The following is a 16,064-nucleotide window of genomic DNA, read 5'->3' as shown; positions in this document are numbered from 1 at the left end:
AACTGTGGGCTTGTCATATATGACCTTTCTCATGTAATTTCCTCTATATCCAGTTTGTTGAGTTTTTAACATGAAAAGATGTTGAATTTAGTCAAATGTATTTTCCTGCATCTACTGAGGTGATCAGATTTCTATCCTTCATCCTGTTAATGTGGTATGTCACACTAGTTGACTTGCAGATATTTGACACAGCCTAGCCATCTCTAGCATAACTCCCATTTGATCATGGTATATGATCCTTGTTATGTATTACTGAATTCAGTTTGCTAATTTGAGGATTTTTGTATCTATGCTCCTCAGGGATATTAGCCTGTAATTTTCTTTTCTTAAAGTGTCCTTGTCTGGCTTTGATATCAGTGTAGTGCTGCCCTCATAAAATAAGTTTGAAAGAGTTTGAGAAGGATTACTATTCTTTTTTAAACGTCTGGTAGAATTCATCAGTGAAAACCATCTGGTCCTAGACTTTTCTTGGTTGGGAGATTTGTGATTTTTTATTCAATTTCCTTAGTAATAATTTGTATTTTCTATTTCTTCATGATTCATCCTTGTAGGTTACATGTTCCTAGGAATTTACCCATTTCTCCTAAGTTTTCCATTTTGTTGGAGTATAATTGTTCATAGTAGTATTAAAGTTATATATATATATATACATATATATACATATACATATATATACATATATATATATATATATATATATATATATATATATATATATATATATAATTGATTTCAGAGAGGAAGGGAGAGAGAATCATTGATCGTCTGCCTCTTGCCCGCCCCCTACTTGGGATTGAGCCTGCAACCCAGGCATGTGCCCTTGACTAGAATCGAACCCAGAACCCTTCAGTCCACACACCGACACTTTATCCACTGAGCCAAACCAGCTAGGGCCATAGTCGTCTTAAATGTATAATACTTTGCTTATTAAGACAGCTTAAAATTGACAAAAGAATGTTTTAAAAAATTAAATGTCACTATTATTTTATTATCAGGGAATATAAGTTGGGGAGGAGAACTGAGATCTGCTTAGAACCCCTTCAGAAAGAAGAACACTTAGGGTAAGAATTCCATGTCTTATCACAGTGGGTGGCTTCTCAGTAGTATGGCAGATTAAAACAGATTTTGTTCTGTGTAACATGGAACCCATTTTCCATAGAAATTAGACTTGTTCAGTAAGTTCAAGTGCACACGAAGGCCCCTCAGTCTTGAAGGACAAGCAGGATGCTGTGTTCCGCTCTGTTGATGCAGGTGGAGAGTCTGAAGTCAAACTGCCTTATAGCACCTCTCACTCTGGCCCTTCATTCTACTTTTTTCATCCTAATATCAAACCTGACATATTATGTCTCCCACCACTAAGATGTAATCTTTGCGAGAGCAAGTACTTTGTTTTTTGGTCATGGCTGTATCCCCAATATCTAGAACAGTGCCTTTGTCACAGTCAAAGTATTTTTTGAATAAAGAAGCACCCCAAAGTTTCTTTCTATTATTTTTTCACTATAGAAGAATCTTTTAATTTTCATTTTTTTAATATTTTATTGATTTTTTACAGAGAGGAAGGGAGAGAGATAGAGAGTTAGAAACATCGATCAGCTGCCTCCTGCACACCCTCTCTGGGGACGTGCCCGCAACCAAGGTACATGCCCTTGACCGGAATCGAACCTGGGACTCTTCAGTCCGCAGGCCGACGCTCCATCTGCTGAGCCAAACTGGGTAGGGCTAGAAGAATCTTTTATATTGTACGCCATAAGTGTCTGTAGACGCAAGTGGCAGACCTTCCCCACATGTGTCTGTTAAAAAAAAATGTCTTCCCTAAGTGGCAGCCCTGACCAACTTTAAAATCATTTTTCATGAGAATTTTCAGCTGAGAATATTCAAGAACACCTGAATTGTAATATATTTATATTTATAATATTCATTGCAAATTGATTTTTTAAATTAAATTCAAAATGTCATGGCGTGTGGGGTTGGTTTCCATTTTGGACGTGTGGCAGTTAACTGAATAAGCCGTCTTTGTTAGCATCACCGAGTGTTAAGATTCCTTCACCTGACATCCAGTAACTTTGATCGCACTCTTTCAGCCACACTGACCTTCATGTGATGTGACTGTCTTAATACAAATTGTGTTACCAGTAGCTTCTGGGGGGGGGGGGGGATTTCTGGATCAAATGGTATGGACATTTTAAACCTTTTAAAATAAGTTATTCCTTTCCAGGTAAGTTATATCAATTTATGTTCACACAGTGTTTCTGAGTATTTACTTCACCTCATCCTCAAATCAACATTGAATATTGTCATTGTTTAAAGGTTTGCTTCATTGCTTTGATTGCTACTAAGATTGGGCATTTCTTTCTAAGGCTTGTGAGCCATTTGTAGTTTGTGAATTCTTTCATACATTTTGCCTGTTCTAATGGGGTCTAACGTGTGTGAGCTCTTTCTGCATGTCTGTTTTAAGCAGGATCTTTTGTTTTCAATAAGCAGTATCCCTTTGAAGCCTGTGCTCTCCACTTACTTAGACCCCTAACCAGCTTCTGGTTCCTCATCGTCCTCTTCACCCCAGCATCTGTGCTGACCCTCCACTCCCTCATGGAGAAGGTTCAGTCTCCTCCAATTACTCCTTTTCTCCCATTGCATCACTCTTTCCTTTGGTAAAAATACCAATATAACAGAAGTAATCTTTAAAATCATTCATTGTCACACCATCCTAAAAACAAGTGAAAGAGTAGTTTTCATTTCTCCCCCTCCAGCTTCCAGTCTTGCCTGCAGTTTTTACTTCATGTACATAACAGCTTCTGTAGATCTTTTACTCCCATCTTTCTGACTGTTCCTTCCCTCCTCCCTGGCTACCCCACAGCAGTCAGATGTTTAGCGCCGCCCAGGCAGCCACTGTGGCTGGGAACCTCTCATCTGGGAGGAGCTTCACTGCATCCTGGGTCTGGATGAAAGGAAATGAGGGTTTAGTGGCAACCTCTTAAAAAATGAGAAGAGCTGGAGGGGAAGCTTCACACATCACCCCCTCGTATCTATCGTGTGTTCCTCATTTTACTTCAAAGCTGATGTTTTACTGTTTTCTGGTGCAGCCCTCAGGACATGTTGCTGAGGACACAGATGCGCCTCCCTGGCGAACGGGCATATGCCCTGCCCGTGGACGTGGTGTGGGACGCTGCCCGGGGCACTGCCAGCTCCCTGCGGCAGCGAGTGGCTGACTTCTATTCCCTTCCTGTAGAGAAGATTGAAATTGCCAAATACTTTCCTGACAAGTTTGAGTGGCTTCCAGTGTCCAGCTGGGTAAAGTGTGGGGCTTCCTGCATAACAACAGCTTCCCTGCAAGTTTTCACAGAGGGAATTTAGTAAGAATGCGAGGTTGTTTTCTTTATTCAAGATGCTTGATTTTTCTATAGAACCAGCAAATTACCAAGAGGAAGAAGAAGAAAAAGCAAGATAATTTGCAGGGTGCACCTTATTACTTGAAAGATGGAGATATTATTGGTATTAAGGTACGTTTTTTAACAGCAAGTTTCCCACTTTAACAAAACACCAGGATTAGATGGTTTCGTAGAAATGATTTATGAAATCTTCAAGGCACAGAGTCTTTTGTATATAAATCGTTCAGAGCACAGAACGTGAAGAGGGAGAGCAGACAGCTCCTCGTGTGGCCAGTGGGGCCTCAGCACCAAAACCCTAACTGTGGGTCTGACCTGAGTAAAATGCTGCTGTAAGTCTGAGGAGGTCCCTGCATTAGGTTACATTTCCTTCCATTCCTAGTTGGCTGAGTTCTTGGTTGTAAATCATTAAAATCGGTGTCACTGAGAAATACGTCCTTGACATGGGCCATTCTTACAGTCCTCCGACAAACCTGGTTTGTTGTCAATACTTTTTAATTCTTTAATTCTTAAGTGAACTATTTACTGATAATCACCACTTCTAGTCAACACTGTATTAGACAACTGACCCTCTTCCTTAAAAAGTAAATAAGGCTGTTTACCTGCCATGTTTCTGCATAGGACATTCAAGAGACTACAAGATCAACATCCATAAAATTCTAAGGTAACTAGGAATACATCCAACAAGAAGCCTTCTGAGACCTCTCTGGAGAGGATCACAGACATTTTGAGTGGCGTTAAAGCTTCAGTTTTTACCATGTTCTTAGAAAGGAAGCCTCTCAGTAACGGTGTCGTCCCAGGGAAAACCCCGACGGGTTACATTAAAGATAAACATGTGGAAGAGCTCGGCCAGGGCCCTTGCCTGGTCAGCATTAGGACTGACGCTACAGCCCCCAAACCGACCCCCGCAGACAGGGAACTGACAGGTATTTCAGATCCACATTAAAAGTGATTATTCAGTAAGTGGTTCTGGGGAAATTGGTTCCATGTAGAAAAAAATGCAGTCATTTTGGTTTTCATAAAGAGGGCCCTCAGCTTACATTAGCCCCAGGTCCCATAACATCTGTGCACCTCGGCGCACACCAAGCACAGCAGCCAGTGTAAAGGCTTACATGTGAAAAGCAGTGATTTCCAATCTTCAGAAGAATAGATGGAAGAAAATATTTGACTTGGGATTTCTTAAAATAAGAAACAAAATGCACAACTCCAAGTATTGATTAAATCAACTACATTAAAAGGAAAAACATAAATCAAAAGAAACCGTCATCAGAAGCCAAGCCACAAATAGGAAAAGATATATGCAACAATAGAATTAATAAGGATCATTATCCAAATGTAAAATACTTCTACCAATCAGTTTCAAAAAAATACAATCGGGGAGAAATAGGCAAAGATGAGTAATATCTGGCAATTCTCAGAAAACTAAATGGCCAATAAGCAGATGAAAAGCTGGGCATCTTCCGGGTAGCCAGGGGCTGCGAGTCAGCAGTGATTTGTGGCCAGACCCCCAGCACTGCGTCTAGCCCAGCCGTGGGCAAACTACGGCCCGCGGGCCGGATCCGGCCTGTTTGAAATGAATAAAGCTAAAAAAAAAAAAAAAAAAAGGACCATACCCTTTTATGTAATGATGTTTACTTTGAATTTATATTAGTTCACACAAACACTCCATCCATGCTTTTGTTCCGGCCCTCCGGTCCAGTTTAAGAACCCATTGTGGCCCTCGAGTCAAAAAGTTTGCCCACCCCTGCTCTAGCCGCTCTGGAAGCGGTGGGCAGCACTCAGGAAAGGTAATTCCACTCAGTCATCACCCCAGAAAAACTCACACTGGGAGCGAGGAGACACAAAAATGTCCACTGTGTGACAGCGTAAACTGGGAAGAACTTAAATGACCCTCAGAAAGGGGATAAAAATGGGGAAAAATACTGAAACAGGTATAGAACACAGCAGTTAAAATTTATAAACCAGAGCTGTGTGCATCCAGGTGAACGTATCTGGTATAGAAAACGTCGTCCCAGGATGTTTTTTTTTTACAGAAAGTCTAAGCCATGTAAATGCTGAGTCCGCCTCCTGTGCTGCCATCGAATGACAATGCAGACAGAACACTAGCACCCAGTTGATGGTGGGCTTACCTGGAGCAGGGGTGGGCATCAACCGAGTCTGTCTTTTCCTTGGAAAATACTAAAATGAAGCAAATATGGTAAAAGTTTAGCACTAATTGCTAACTTTCACTGATAATTCTATTAGAGGTCATGTACACATTTACTCAGGTTTCCTCATGGCAGCTAGGGGAAGGAGGGAGCTAACTGCAGGGCCATGCCCAGCCCTCACTACCCTGGGGACATGGTGTCTGTCCCATTATCTCTGTATTTTCACGATTTCACAAAAGCATATCATGTACAAGTTACTGGACTGGAGACGACAGTGTTTGTTGGGATAGTGTCTCCCGAGAGCAGGAGCAGGCAGCCTGCAGTGGTGTAGGTCCCGGCCTAGGTGGCCCGTCAGCTCCCCCAGAGCCATCGGTCCTCTGACCTACGCTGTCCTTCGGGGTGATCTTCCTTCAGGTTAACATTTTGATTGGTTCACACTGAGGGTGGCCAGTATTTATGGTAAATAAATTCAGATGTAAAACCGACGGCAAGCACTAGGAGAGCGCTCGTCCCTCAGGAGGCCATGCTGAGCGTCCTGCGTCTATAACGCACTGCCAGCCACTTCCAGGAGGTTCCCAGGAAGTCAGACGGGTGCGCCTTTCAGCAGCTCCAGTGGAGCTGGAGGTGCCAGGTGGACGTGGCTGCCCCCAGACCACAGCGTGTTTCTGCCTCTCCCTGTCGTTCTGATGGGGCCTGTGCAGGGCTCACTCCAGGGGCAGCGTTTTCAGTCACAAGCAAAGGTTGGGTGGCTGCAAAGTCACTTCTGCTCTGCCTGCCACTCAGTCTGTCATCAGGCACTAGAGTGTTTCCTGTCGGTTATTAATCCAGTTTACGTAAAGGTGGATATATCCTTATGTTGGTTTAGGTAATTTTCACATAAATTTACATACTTTATTCAAACATAGGCTAAAACGATGTCTGAATACGTGGCTCCTTCCTTATTTTGAAATGCAGAATCTCCTGGTGGAAGAGGACGATGACTTCAGCACAGTCCGAGATGACATTAGGAGGGAGGACCCTGCTCTGGGAAAAAGGAAAAGGTAACGTGAGGTTTCTCACTGTCTCACGGACGCCGAGGCCTCTGGACGGCTCGCTCTTACTCAGAGCTCTGGCCGAAGCCTCAGGTCACATTACAGGGCTGAGCACTTTGGAGAAACTTCGTGTCCTTTAGAACATGAACCGGGCCTGTGAGCTTGGGACAGAGATGCTCACAGCCTCACCTCGAGGACGCAGCCACACAGTTTCATCTCCTCCCTCCTCCCCCCCAACTTTCTGGGTCTTTCCTTCAGACACAGAGGTCTCAGTCTCCTGAAAACGGGCATTCCCCATCACAAGTCCACCAGCTGTCACCTGCCCCCGGTGGCTGCTCCAGAGCTGCCTCACCTCACTGACTCTTCCTGCCAGGCTCCTCCGGGGTTAAGTCCCCCGGCTCTCCCCCTTTCCTCTTCTGTGTACAGTGGGCTTGCTCCCCTGGCCTCTGGGCCACCTGTACCTCCCAGGACCTCCAAACATCCTCTGAAACCCACACTTCAGACCTCAGTGCCCAGACCCAGCTCACCACTGCGTCGTCACCTCCATGCAGGCCACACCAGGGGTGCCCGTCCTCCTTACTCGCTCCCCACTTTGGTCTCCTGAAGTCATTCCACACCCGACCTGGGTGGACCCCGTGTCTGTGACTGTGAGTTGGTGACAGCCTCTGTCTCCCGCAGCCAGGAAGCACTTCGCGTGCAGAGCAACGGCCTTCTCTCCAGTGCAGAGACACCTGGCCGGCCCCACAGACCAGAAGCTTCTCTGTCCATCCACGTGGGGAGTTTCAGATAGCACCGGCACCACTGAGGTCCCTGTGGGCTCAGGTCCAGTCGGGACTGGTACCAGGGCCTGGCCAGCAGCGGGCTCTGCCCCTGCCAACTTTGCTTGTGGTTCCGTGAGAGCAGGCTTGTAGGCTGCTTCCACTTTATTAGAGGGACGTTTGGTCTCAGGCCAGGCAAGTGCACTTTCTCACCGGCCTGCACAGCATGGCCACCGAGGGACTCCCAGCTGGGCTGTCTTACAGGTGCCAGTGAGACTGCACTGGACCCAGCCACCAGTTACAAGAACATTGCCTAGTTCTGCATCGACTCCAGGCTCGCATAGCATGTTGGCCAGTGAAGTGCACACAGTCCACTCTCCTCCCTTCACTGATCAGACAACGTAGTATCTGCACTCAGAGCTGAGAGCTCAGCACGCTGATGGGCTGGCCAGGCTGGTGCAGGACACAGAGGGAGTCTGTTCTAGTTCAGAGTGTGTCGTCCATGATCAGAACGTTCCGGAAGCCTGTGCGCTGAGCTAATGGTCCGAGAAACCTCTCCTGAAACAAACAAAGGAAACGTGCACAAGCTCCTTTTCCTCTCCCTTCAGCATGGCCAGCTACGGATTTAAAAGGTGTAACTGGCATTTATGACAAATGCTGCATCTGTGTTACGAACCGACTGACACTTAGGACACAGACGATTCACTTAACTCATTCAAAAGTGGGATTCCTGAAAAGAAAGTAAATTCTTCACTTTTATGCCTCCAACAAGGCGAAGTATGGTTACAACGTCACACAAATCTCTCATCAGCCCTTCATCACCGACATTGAGATAGCACTTCCATGTTCAGAGGTGGATGGACGAGGTCTCCTGTCCCGCTCGCTGAGAGAGGAAGTGGACATTGGGTTGGATGAGCCCGCTTTTGCCTCCTGTCCCCCTTCCAGCCTCATCGGAACCAGCTGGAACCCTCAGTCTCCTCCCTATTTGTCTGAGGTTCTTGGGTCTAAACTGCTAATTTGTAAGAAGTTGGACTTTCACTAGCAAGCTGCCCTCATGTTCTCAACACTCGGCCCGTCTCAGGATGCGCACTTGGGGTGGCGGCATGTTTGTGAAGATCCCGGACTGTGAGCTCAGTGTGGCTGGGAGCCCAGCCCTCCGAGCAAACTCTCCTGTTCCTTTTACTGTGACTGACATGTCTCCTGCTGCACCCTTCGTGTCATTTTAAGGTAATGAAGTAATGTAATAACTGAAAGCTTTGCTGTTGAGAAGCCAGACACCTCACTGGATGTGACTCACCAAGACAGAGGGGGATGGGTGGGTGTGCCTTAGGGTCCGCAATGAGCCGCTGGGGCCTCCAGCTCCCTTTTTTCTTAAAGTTGCGATGCACTGGGGCTGCAGAGAGAGCTGTACAATTTAATAAAGAACAAATAAAGTGTCTTCACGTTCCATTTTAAGCCGACTGCTTCATGTTCCACTTGGACTTTTTTCCCGAGTGCATGTCAGATGCTAAATAAGCATGGTTTATATTTGGAAATACTGTATCGGGATCCCAGTAGAAACAACAGAAGCATGTTTTGGTTTTAAGTAAGTTCAGATTCCTGGGAAAAACTGTGAAGAAACTGCAGTGGCCTTTTCCTTCTAGGGAACAGAACTGGCATAGGGTGCAGAAGACAGTTACTCGCCCTGACATTTTTCTGCCAAAAGGGGTTACAAGAATTCCAGTAATCCATAACTATGGCTTCACAGGCACGTTTCCCTCTAGAATGGACTTGACTGTGCAGTATTACAGGCCGTTCACCCCATCAGGGAGGGGGCACGGCAGCTCATCTGATTCTGTTCTTGATTGTGTCACAGCTAAAGCAGGGCAGTAATGCGAGTCAGTCAAGTACACAACAAACTCATTTTGTGTTCTGGGGACTCACTCCCTTTCAAAGAGGAAAGTGAAGCAGTGAGATTCACACAGGTCGGGAGGGAGAAATGTCTACATTCCCTCCAGTGCTCACCCCTCCCACCCAGGCACCCTGTGGCGCTGACCCAGCCCTCAGCCCAGCTGGCCTGAGGACTCCTGGCTCATGAACCTGAGCTCACAGCAGAGCTGCGGCAGCCGTTCCAGGCGCTGGTTTCCACCTCCCAGAGGTTTCCCCCAGGTGGCGAGACACCACCAGCAGCACTACACTGACATCCTCTCAGACTCTGCCTCACTCTAGGGCCTGTAAAAGTCCTGGGCCTGACACCCATGGGCTCAAAGTGGGTGCCCTGCCCACCTTGCTGTCACTCCATTCAAATAAAAGCGGAGGGAGAGCAAGGCAGGTGGGGTTGCCCACAAGAGACCCCAAACAGAAACATCAAGTGTGACAGCACCCAACTTGATGTTAACAGCTAGTCCACCTACCAGCAGACCACACGTTCCCCTCCACAGGCAGCTCCTGCTCCCCACCATCTCGGGGGAGGACAACAAGGTCCCCTGGGATGTAACACCTACAGCTAAATGACATGCTAAGCCCAGCCTGGAACCAAGTACACAAGGAGTGGTGTGACCACAATGAAGCCTCTCTTCCGAGAAACAGAAGACGCCCAGTGCAGCAGTCACAGCCCAAGCTGCTACACGATGGCACGAACGCCCCGCCCACTTGTGAGGTGAGCCCTGCCCTGCTGCGCTGGCCACCCTGTTCTCCAGAAAGGCTCGCACATCCACGGTCCCTGTGGGTACACCTTCCATGGGTGTTCGGAGAACCTCACTTTTGGGCACTGCCTTCCCGAGGAGGCTCATCCTGGAGGCCTAGGGAATGAGGTGCCTGGGGACCAAGTGAGCACAGGCTTTCGTCTGCCAGCTTGGAGTTTGGCTGGCAACACCATTTCCTTAATGGCTCAGAGACTTATGGTTGAATCTGCCTCTGAACAACGTGAGCCAGGGAGCCTTTACCTCCCCGCCAGTGCTCACCTTCCATGTGTCTACAACCCGTTCATGCTTTTGTGATCCAAAATGAGGAGGCTGAGCACTCGCTTCTGCCTGATACAGACAGGTTCTAAGGCCAGCACCCTGGCGGGGCTAGTACAGTCAGAGCTGCCCCCCCCCCACCCCCACCCCCGGGGCAGCTCCCTGTGCAGCCCACCTCAGTGCTCAGACCACGCCTCCATTGAGGCCTCCACACCACAACCATCTGCTCAGATGTGCCCAGTCTGCTCAGCTTTCTCTGCACCAGTTCACCCATCTCTTGTAGGGGCCCTGGCCCCACACCTGCAAAATCACTATAACTCCTGTCTCTAAAAAAAGCTTTTGCTTTTCCCAAACAGAATCATCAACCTCAATACTCGCTTCCATTCTCAAGCCATCCATGGCCCAAGCTAGCTGCTGGAGGACCCGCCATCAAGTCCACCCTCCAGGCCAGCAGCAGGAGGAAAGGCATGCTCCCAGGTTTTTAAGGAAACTTTCTGGAAATCCCAGTAAATACTGAATCTTTTTGACCAAAATTAAGTCACATCAGTCAAACTGCAGAGGACACATGGTCACAGCAGCAGGGCATATTTGGGCGCAGCCCTCTCCCCACTACGGTGCAGGAAGGAAAGGAGACCTGGTGTTTGCAGGCATCAAGCAGTGGCTTCCACAAAAGCTAAGAATCTTAGAAATGCTCAAAATTAGATTACACAGCACGGGGCCAGCACTAGGGTACGGTGAGACCTTGGGCACAAAATGTAAAGGCACCCAAAAACTCAGTAAGCAAGCTAGATCATTTTCAATACAATACTTTTGAAAATCAAAGTTAATGCAGAAAAGCCTATGATGAACAAATTCAACTTGTTTTTAGAGCAGCTGAAAAATGTCATTCTGATGCAGTTTGGAAGGATTTTGGCAACCGGCATTTTATGTCAAAGCACAAGGAATGAGGACAAGAAATCAGACAGTGAGAGATCCAAAACAGGCTTCTTTTATTTACACACACAACCACTTATTTACAACCCCTGACGTGGACTATGTACATAGCAACACAGCAGGCATATGCTCCACGGTGAGTGCTGTATAAATTAAGATCATAAATATGAGGGTGAGTCCACCCAAGAACACAAAACCTTTTCTCCAAGACTCTCCAGGGATCCTTCCTGCCCCCACACTGACAGGCACCCCACCCTAGGACACAGCAGGGGTGCTGGAGCGGGCAGAGGTACAGCCCCACGTGCAACCACAAAGACACCACAAGGCACGGACGCCCGCCCTTCACTGACACACCTTCATGCAAAACTGACGTTCATTCCTTTGCTTCTAACTGACGAGATTTTTAAAAATGGCTTTTATGTAAACAGTGCTGCTTTCATCACTGACAAAGTGTTAACTTTAAATACCACACACGACCCGCACCTCCCCGAGCTCCAGCCTGTCCTGTCCCATCCAGACGCCCTGGGAACCTCAGAATCCAGGTGCCCACCTCGAACAGGGCAGTGCCTTTCTTCACCTTCAGCTGTTCTGATGGGGAAGAGAATCATGAGGCAAGGAAGGCAGACACAACTACCTGGCCTCACCTCCAATGAAGGTATGTGCAGAACACGGGGCTCTCACTCCAAACCCCGCCGCAACGCCACACGTGAGCACAGGAGTGGGCACCCAGAAGAACCACCAGTGGGAGCACCCCCAAACCAGAGACAGGTGCCTGGCCATGCCTGGGGAGGACCCACTGGGCACGCTGGTCAGAGGGGTCTGCAAAGTGAGTGGCAGGTAAATGCTGTTCAGCTGTGAGTCCCCAAGGGGCCCCTATGGGTGACTCTGGACAGCGCCCTGAGGCCTCCTGCCCAGTCCCCTCACAAGGTCAGCCCTCCCCTTTGGGATGCGGGATCCTGGCACCCAGGGGTGGGGGTCGTAGAACCCCCTTTCCAGGGTGGAAGAGAGCCCTGTAAGGTGTGACTGTCTCTGGAAGGGCAGCAAGGGGCAAAGTCAAAGGCAGTGACGGCTTGCAGAACTACACAGGCACCGACACCTCCAGGAACCTGGGGCCTGGCAGCACCAGACGAGAAGCCACCCACGGGTCAGAGGCTCTCAGGACAGCCCGGGCAGCAGCCTGTTGTCCCACAGAATGGACATGCTGTCTGTCTCCAGAGAAATACTGACCCAGCGCAACACACAACCTCGGTTGCAGGGAGGCCACTGGCCATCGGGTGCTCCCGGCCCCGGACAGCACCGAGGCTACTGCATCCTGGACACACAGGACCACGTCCCCGCCGCAGCTCAGGAGGGACCCGAGACACACGGGGCAGGGCTTCCTCAGCCCTAGAACGTGGCTACCTGTTTACCAGCTCCAGGAGGAGCAAGTGTTCCTTTCTTTTCACGTCACATTTGAATGAACAGGACTGGAAACGCATCCACGGTGCCTACGAACCAGGGAAAGCAGGACCTCATAATGAGCAGGGACATCTGCAGTGGGTGGCGGCCTCGTAGGGCTCTGTGGAGAACCATGAGTGGCTGGCGGGAGACGGTGCCTGACAACACGCTATGAAAGGGCAGAGAGGAGCCCTGGGACACTTGTGTGCAGCCCAGCCAGGCTGTTTCTGCTGGGATGCCGGGGGCCAGGGAGGCCAGACCTGGCCCAGGACGTAGGTCAGCGAGCAGAGAGGTGGTGGCACGGTCACCACATACACCACTGGGTTAGAATGGTGCGTGTCCAAAGGTAGCCATGTTGGTGTGCCCGAGGCCCTGGAGCTGGCCAGGAACAGTGTCCGAGAGGCTTCCTGTCACGAGCACAGGGCGTAGAAATAGCACCATGAGAAGGGCCCAGGGCGGGCCCCGCCTCAGTCGCAGGAGGAACGGAGGACGCAGGCTGAGAGGGCGGAGGCTAGGCCTCGGTGGCAGGGGGGCTGCGGCTCAGCTCCTTGATGCCACACAGGATCCTCTTCATGTGGCCCACCTTGGTCACGCCGAGGTCCTGCAACAAGAGCACAGCACCCTGATGCCAGGCAGCAAGCCAGGCCCCGGGCGCCACCATGGGCTGCCCAGCAATTCTGCACACAAATGAGGGAAGCGATGGTGACACCAGATGGACAGGAACGGCATAAGAAGTGACAAGTGTGCAGCTGCCTCCACACCCCTCCTGTGATCCAGTCACTAACATCGCCCAAGACAAAGACCACACACAACCGGCAGCAAGTAAAACCCTCCCTCCCCGCCAAAACCGGTTTGGCTCAGTGGATAGAGCGTCGGCCTGCGGACTGAAAGGTCCCAGGTTCGATTCCGGTCAAGGGCATGTACCTGGGTTGCGGGCACATCCCCAGTGGGAGATGTGCAGGAGGCGGCTGATGGATGTTTCTCTCTCATCAAAGTTTCTAACTCTCTATCTCTCTCCCTTCCTCTCTGTAAAAAATCAATAAAATATATTAAAAAAAAAAAAAGACCCACCCTCCCCAAGCACCACTGCCCAGGACGTGGCTCCGAGACCCCCTGAGATGAGGCGAGGCACCCAGCCTGCAATGTAAGCCCGTGCGCATGGACACAGGTGAGAAGGGCTGCACTGGAGAAGCTGCCAGGCCCCCAGCAGCCACAGGGTCTCCCTGACTCTAATCGACTGTGTCACCAACAGAGGAACCTCTTGTGTTCCGAGTCCTCCACCACAGGGAGCTCTTCAGTGACAACAGTTCCCATCCGACCCGGCTCAGCAGAGCAAAGTCCCCCCCGCCCCCCGCCTGTCTGCTCTGGCTCCTTCTGGCTATGGTGGGTAGAGACATCACTGCCCAGAGCCCCGCACACGTCACCCTGAGTCGTACACGTCACCTCGAGTCGCATGCGTCACCCCGCGTTGTACACAAAGGGCCGAGAAGAAACGTAAAGAGAATCCTGATCTGGGACATGGCCAGGTCAGAGGGAGGGGACAGACGGAGCCGCGGGCAAGCCCAGGTGTGGAAGTACCTTGAGGTCTCTCCGCTCCAGGTGCAGGAGCTCGGAGCCCCGGATGTCGTGCCGAGTGAAGATGTCCTTATACTCACAGAGACTGAGGTGCTCCAGCCAAGCAGCAACCTCCTCTGTCCCCCAGAGGTGAACTGTCAGACGGAAAAGCAGGAGAGCAGTGAGTGCCAGCGCCCAGCACCAGGCAGGCAGCAGCAGGCACCGAGGTGCCCCAGACACCCCAGCGGCAGGCACAGTAGGCAGCACCCACGACACCCCAACAGGCACCCCAGAACACCACAGCAGCCAGCACCCACGATGCCCCAGCAACTGGCACTGCCCTGAGCTGTGCAGAAAGGGGTGCAGCTGCAGCAGGAGCTGGTTGGTGTCTGTCCCTGCAGCCCTGTCCCCGTGTCCCCAGAGGCACCAAATGGAAGGAAAGTGGGTCTGGCTGTGCAGCTAAAGCCAGCTTTCCCTCCACCTCGAGCAGTTTCGGCCGTTCACCTCCTGGCACATAAACTTCTGCGTCACACCAAAAAGTATATTTTTTGCCGATCTGACAAAAAATACAGGCATAATTTTGATTTATTCATTTCGGATGGCTATTGTTTTGCTGGCTGCTATGATTGTTTTTTATTTGGACAATCTAAGGGAAAGGAGTCAGTGACCCTGACTGAACAGTCAGGCACTGCATTTTTTAAACATTCTGCAGCACACTGGTTGAAAACCGCTGTTGTAAGAGGGTTCGTTTCAGTTTGAGCCACGGCAGGAAGGGAGACATGCAGAAAGTTCATGTAGTCAGAGCCACGATCATTAAAAGAAACCCAATTTCTGGACAAACATGCGAAAAAGAATAATCAAAGGGCACTGCCCCAGCGGGCACCAATGCTACCCAAGCCCAGGCTGGGCCCTGGCACCCGAGGGCGCTGGGGACAGCAGTGCTCAGGGCCAACTCTTCAGACGGAGACTTTAAGCACCAATTTGCTGACCCAAAAGAAAAATTTCCTTTAGTATCATTTTCTATTGATTTCACCGCCCAGAAGAGCTGGTGGCCCAGGTCCCCGAGGGGCAGGGGCCTTGATCAGTGAACCAACTGAAAGGTAATCAGCAGCCCCACAGAGGAAGCAGGTCTGAGTGGGAGCTCTGTGTCTTGTCTCGTCACCTCTGCTGTCCTCCCACCCCAAACCCCCAATCCAGGCAGGCAGGTGGCGCAGTGGCCAGTCACCTAGTCTACATGGGGAACAAGTTCAGGGCAGGAAATGACAATGGTCAGCACCCAACAAAGAGGGGAAAGCAAGGCACAGTTCTGTAGCTGCAGACAGCCGACTCCTGCAGGCTGGGGGGGGGGGGGGGGGGGCGCGGGGGCGGCCTGGGAAATCGGGGAAGAGCCACAGGACCAGGGGAGGAAGGGGAGGCACACACAGCGGCGCACACAGCCAGAGGAAGGAGGCAGGTACCCGGGGCTCCCAGGCTGCTGTGGGCCTCTCTGTTCTTGCTGTTCTTCTCCTTCTTAAACTTAGTCACCAGGCGGAATTTTCCACTGCGGCTGCGTTTGGAAAGATCCATCACATTCTGTGTGGAAAGCAAGAAACACTGAGAATCAGACACCAGGGCACCAAGCCCCAAGTCACACCTGGATCAGAGAGGCAGCGGGGCCTAAAGATGCTTTGTTCCAAATTTACTTATTCTTGTGTTTTTCCTTTATTTTTAGTCTAGTGTTAATTTCTAATGCCTTTTACAAGTGGTTTCACAGTGATCGCTGTGTGTATTTTCATATTTCACTTTTCATTTTACACCATGCATTTCCCATGTGATTAAAAAGCTTTGTAAATATTATTTAAACTAGAGGCCCAGTGCATGAAATTCATGCACAGGGGTGGGG

General features: G+C 49.8%; 2 protein-coding genes and 1 long non-coding RNA gene across 19 annotated transcripts in view; 1 reads left to right on the top strand and 2 right to left on the bottom strand.

The window, feature by feature from the left end:
- USP40 (ubiquitin specific peptidase 40) overlaps nt 1–8,774 on the top strand; it is a 78,012-nt gene extending 69,238 nt beyond the window's left edge. For 8 of the 13 annotated variants that reach the window (XM_059703582.1, XM_059703581.1, XM_059703587.1 and 5 more), the window contains 5 exons: nt 996–1,061; nt 3,081–3,288; nt 3,402–3,497; nt 6,485–6,570; nt 7,240–8,774. In XM_059703582.1, coding sequence (XP_059559565.1) covers nt 996–1,061; nt 3,081–3,288; nt 3,402–3,497; nt 6,485–6,570; nt 7,240–7,351 — 568 coding nt within the window. In that variant the 3' untranslated portion in view covers nt 7,352–8,774. Of the gene's footprint in view, nt 1–995; nt 1,062–3,080; nt 3,289–3,401; nt 3,498–4,004; nt 4,891–6,435; nt 6,571–7,239 lie in introns of those variants that run through there. The other 5 variants (XM_059703586.1, XM_059703589.1, XM_059703590.1 and 2 more) reach the window with 5 other exon arrangements.
- LOC132238379 (uncharacterized) lies at nt 5,003–7,244 on the bottom strand. Its single transcript, XR_009453775.1, has 3 exons — nt 7,089–7,244; nt 6,421–6,553; nt 5,003–5,561 (listed from the first exon to the last, which is right to left on the bottom strand). It is a non-coding gene; the product is annotated as an uncharacterized LOC132238379 (long non-coding RNA).
- Nucleotides 8,775–11,230: 2,456 nt separating the features above from the next.
- Nucleotides 11,231–16,064, bottom strand: part of DGKD (diacylglycerol kinase delta) — a 113,566-nt gene continuing 108,732 nt past the window's right edge. For 4 of the 5 annotated variants that reach the window (XM_059703576.1, XM_059703577.1, XM_059703579.1 and 1 more), the window contains 3 exons: nt 15,640–15,754; nt 14,207–14,337; nt 11,231–13,229 (listed from right to left, as the gene is read on the bottom strand). In XM_059703576.1, the coding sequence (XP_059559559.1) occupies nt 13,140–13,229; nt 14,207–14,337; nt 15,640–15,754 (336 nt within the window). In that variant the 3' untranslated portion in view covers nt 11,231–13,139. The remainder of the gene's footprint in view (nt 13,230–14,206; nt 14,338–15,639; nt 15,755–16,064) is intronic. The other variant, XM_059703578.1, reaches the window with a different exon arrangement.

Source organism: Myotis daubentonii, chromosome 7 (genome assembly GCF_963259705.1).
Source record: "Myotis daubentonii chromosome 7, mMyoDau2.1, whole genome shotgun sequence".
Taxonomy (NCBI): domain Eukaryota; kingdom Metazoa; phylum Chordata; class Mammalia; order Chiroptera; family Vespertilionidae; genus Myotis; species Myotis daubentonii.
The sequence above is the reverse complement of the archived record's forward strand: the minus strand, read 5'-3'. Positions and strand labels throughout refer to the sequence as shown.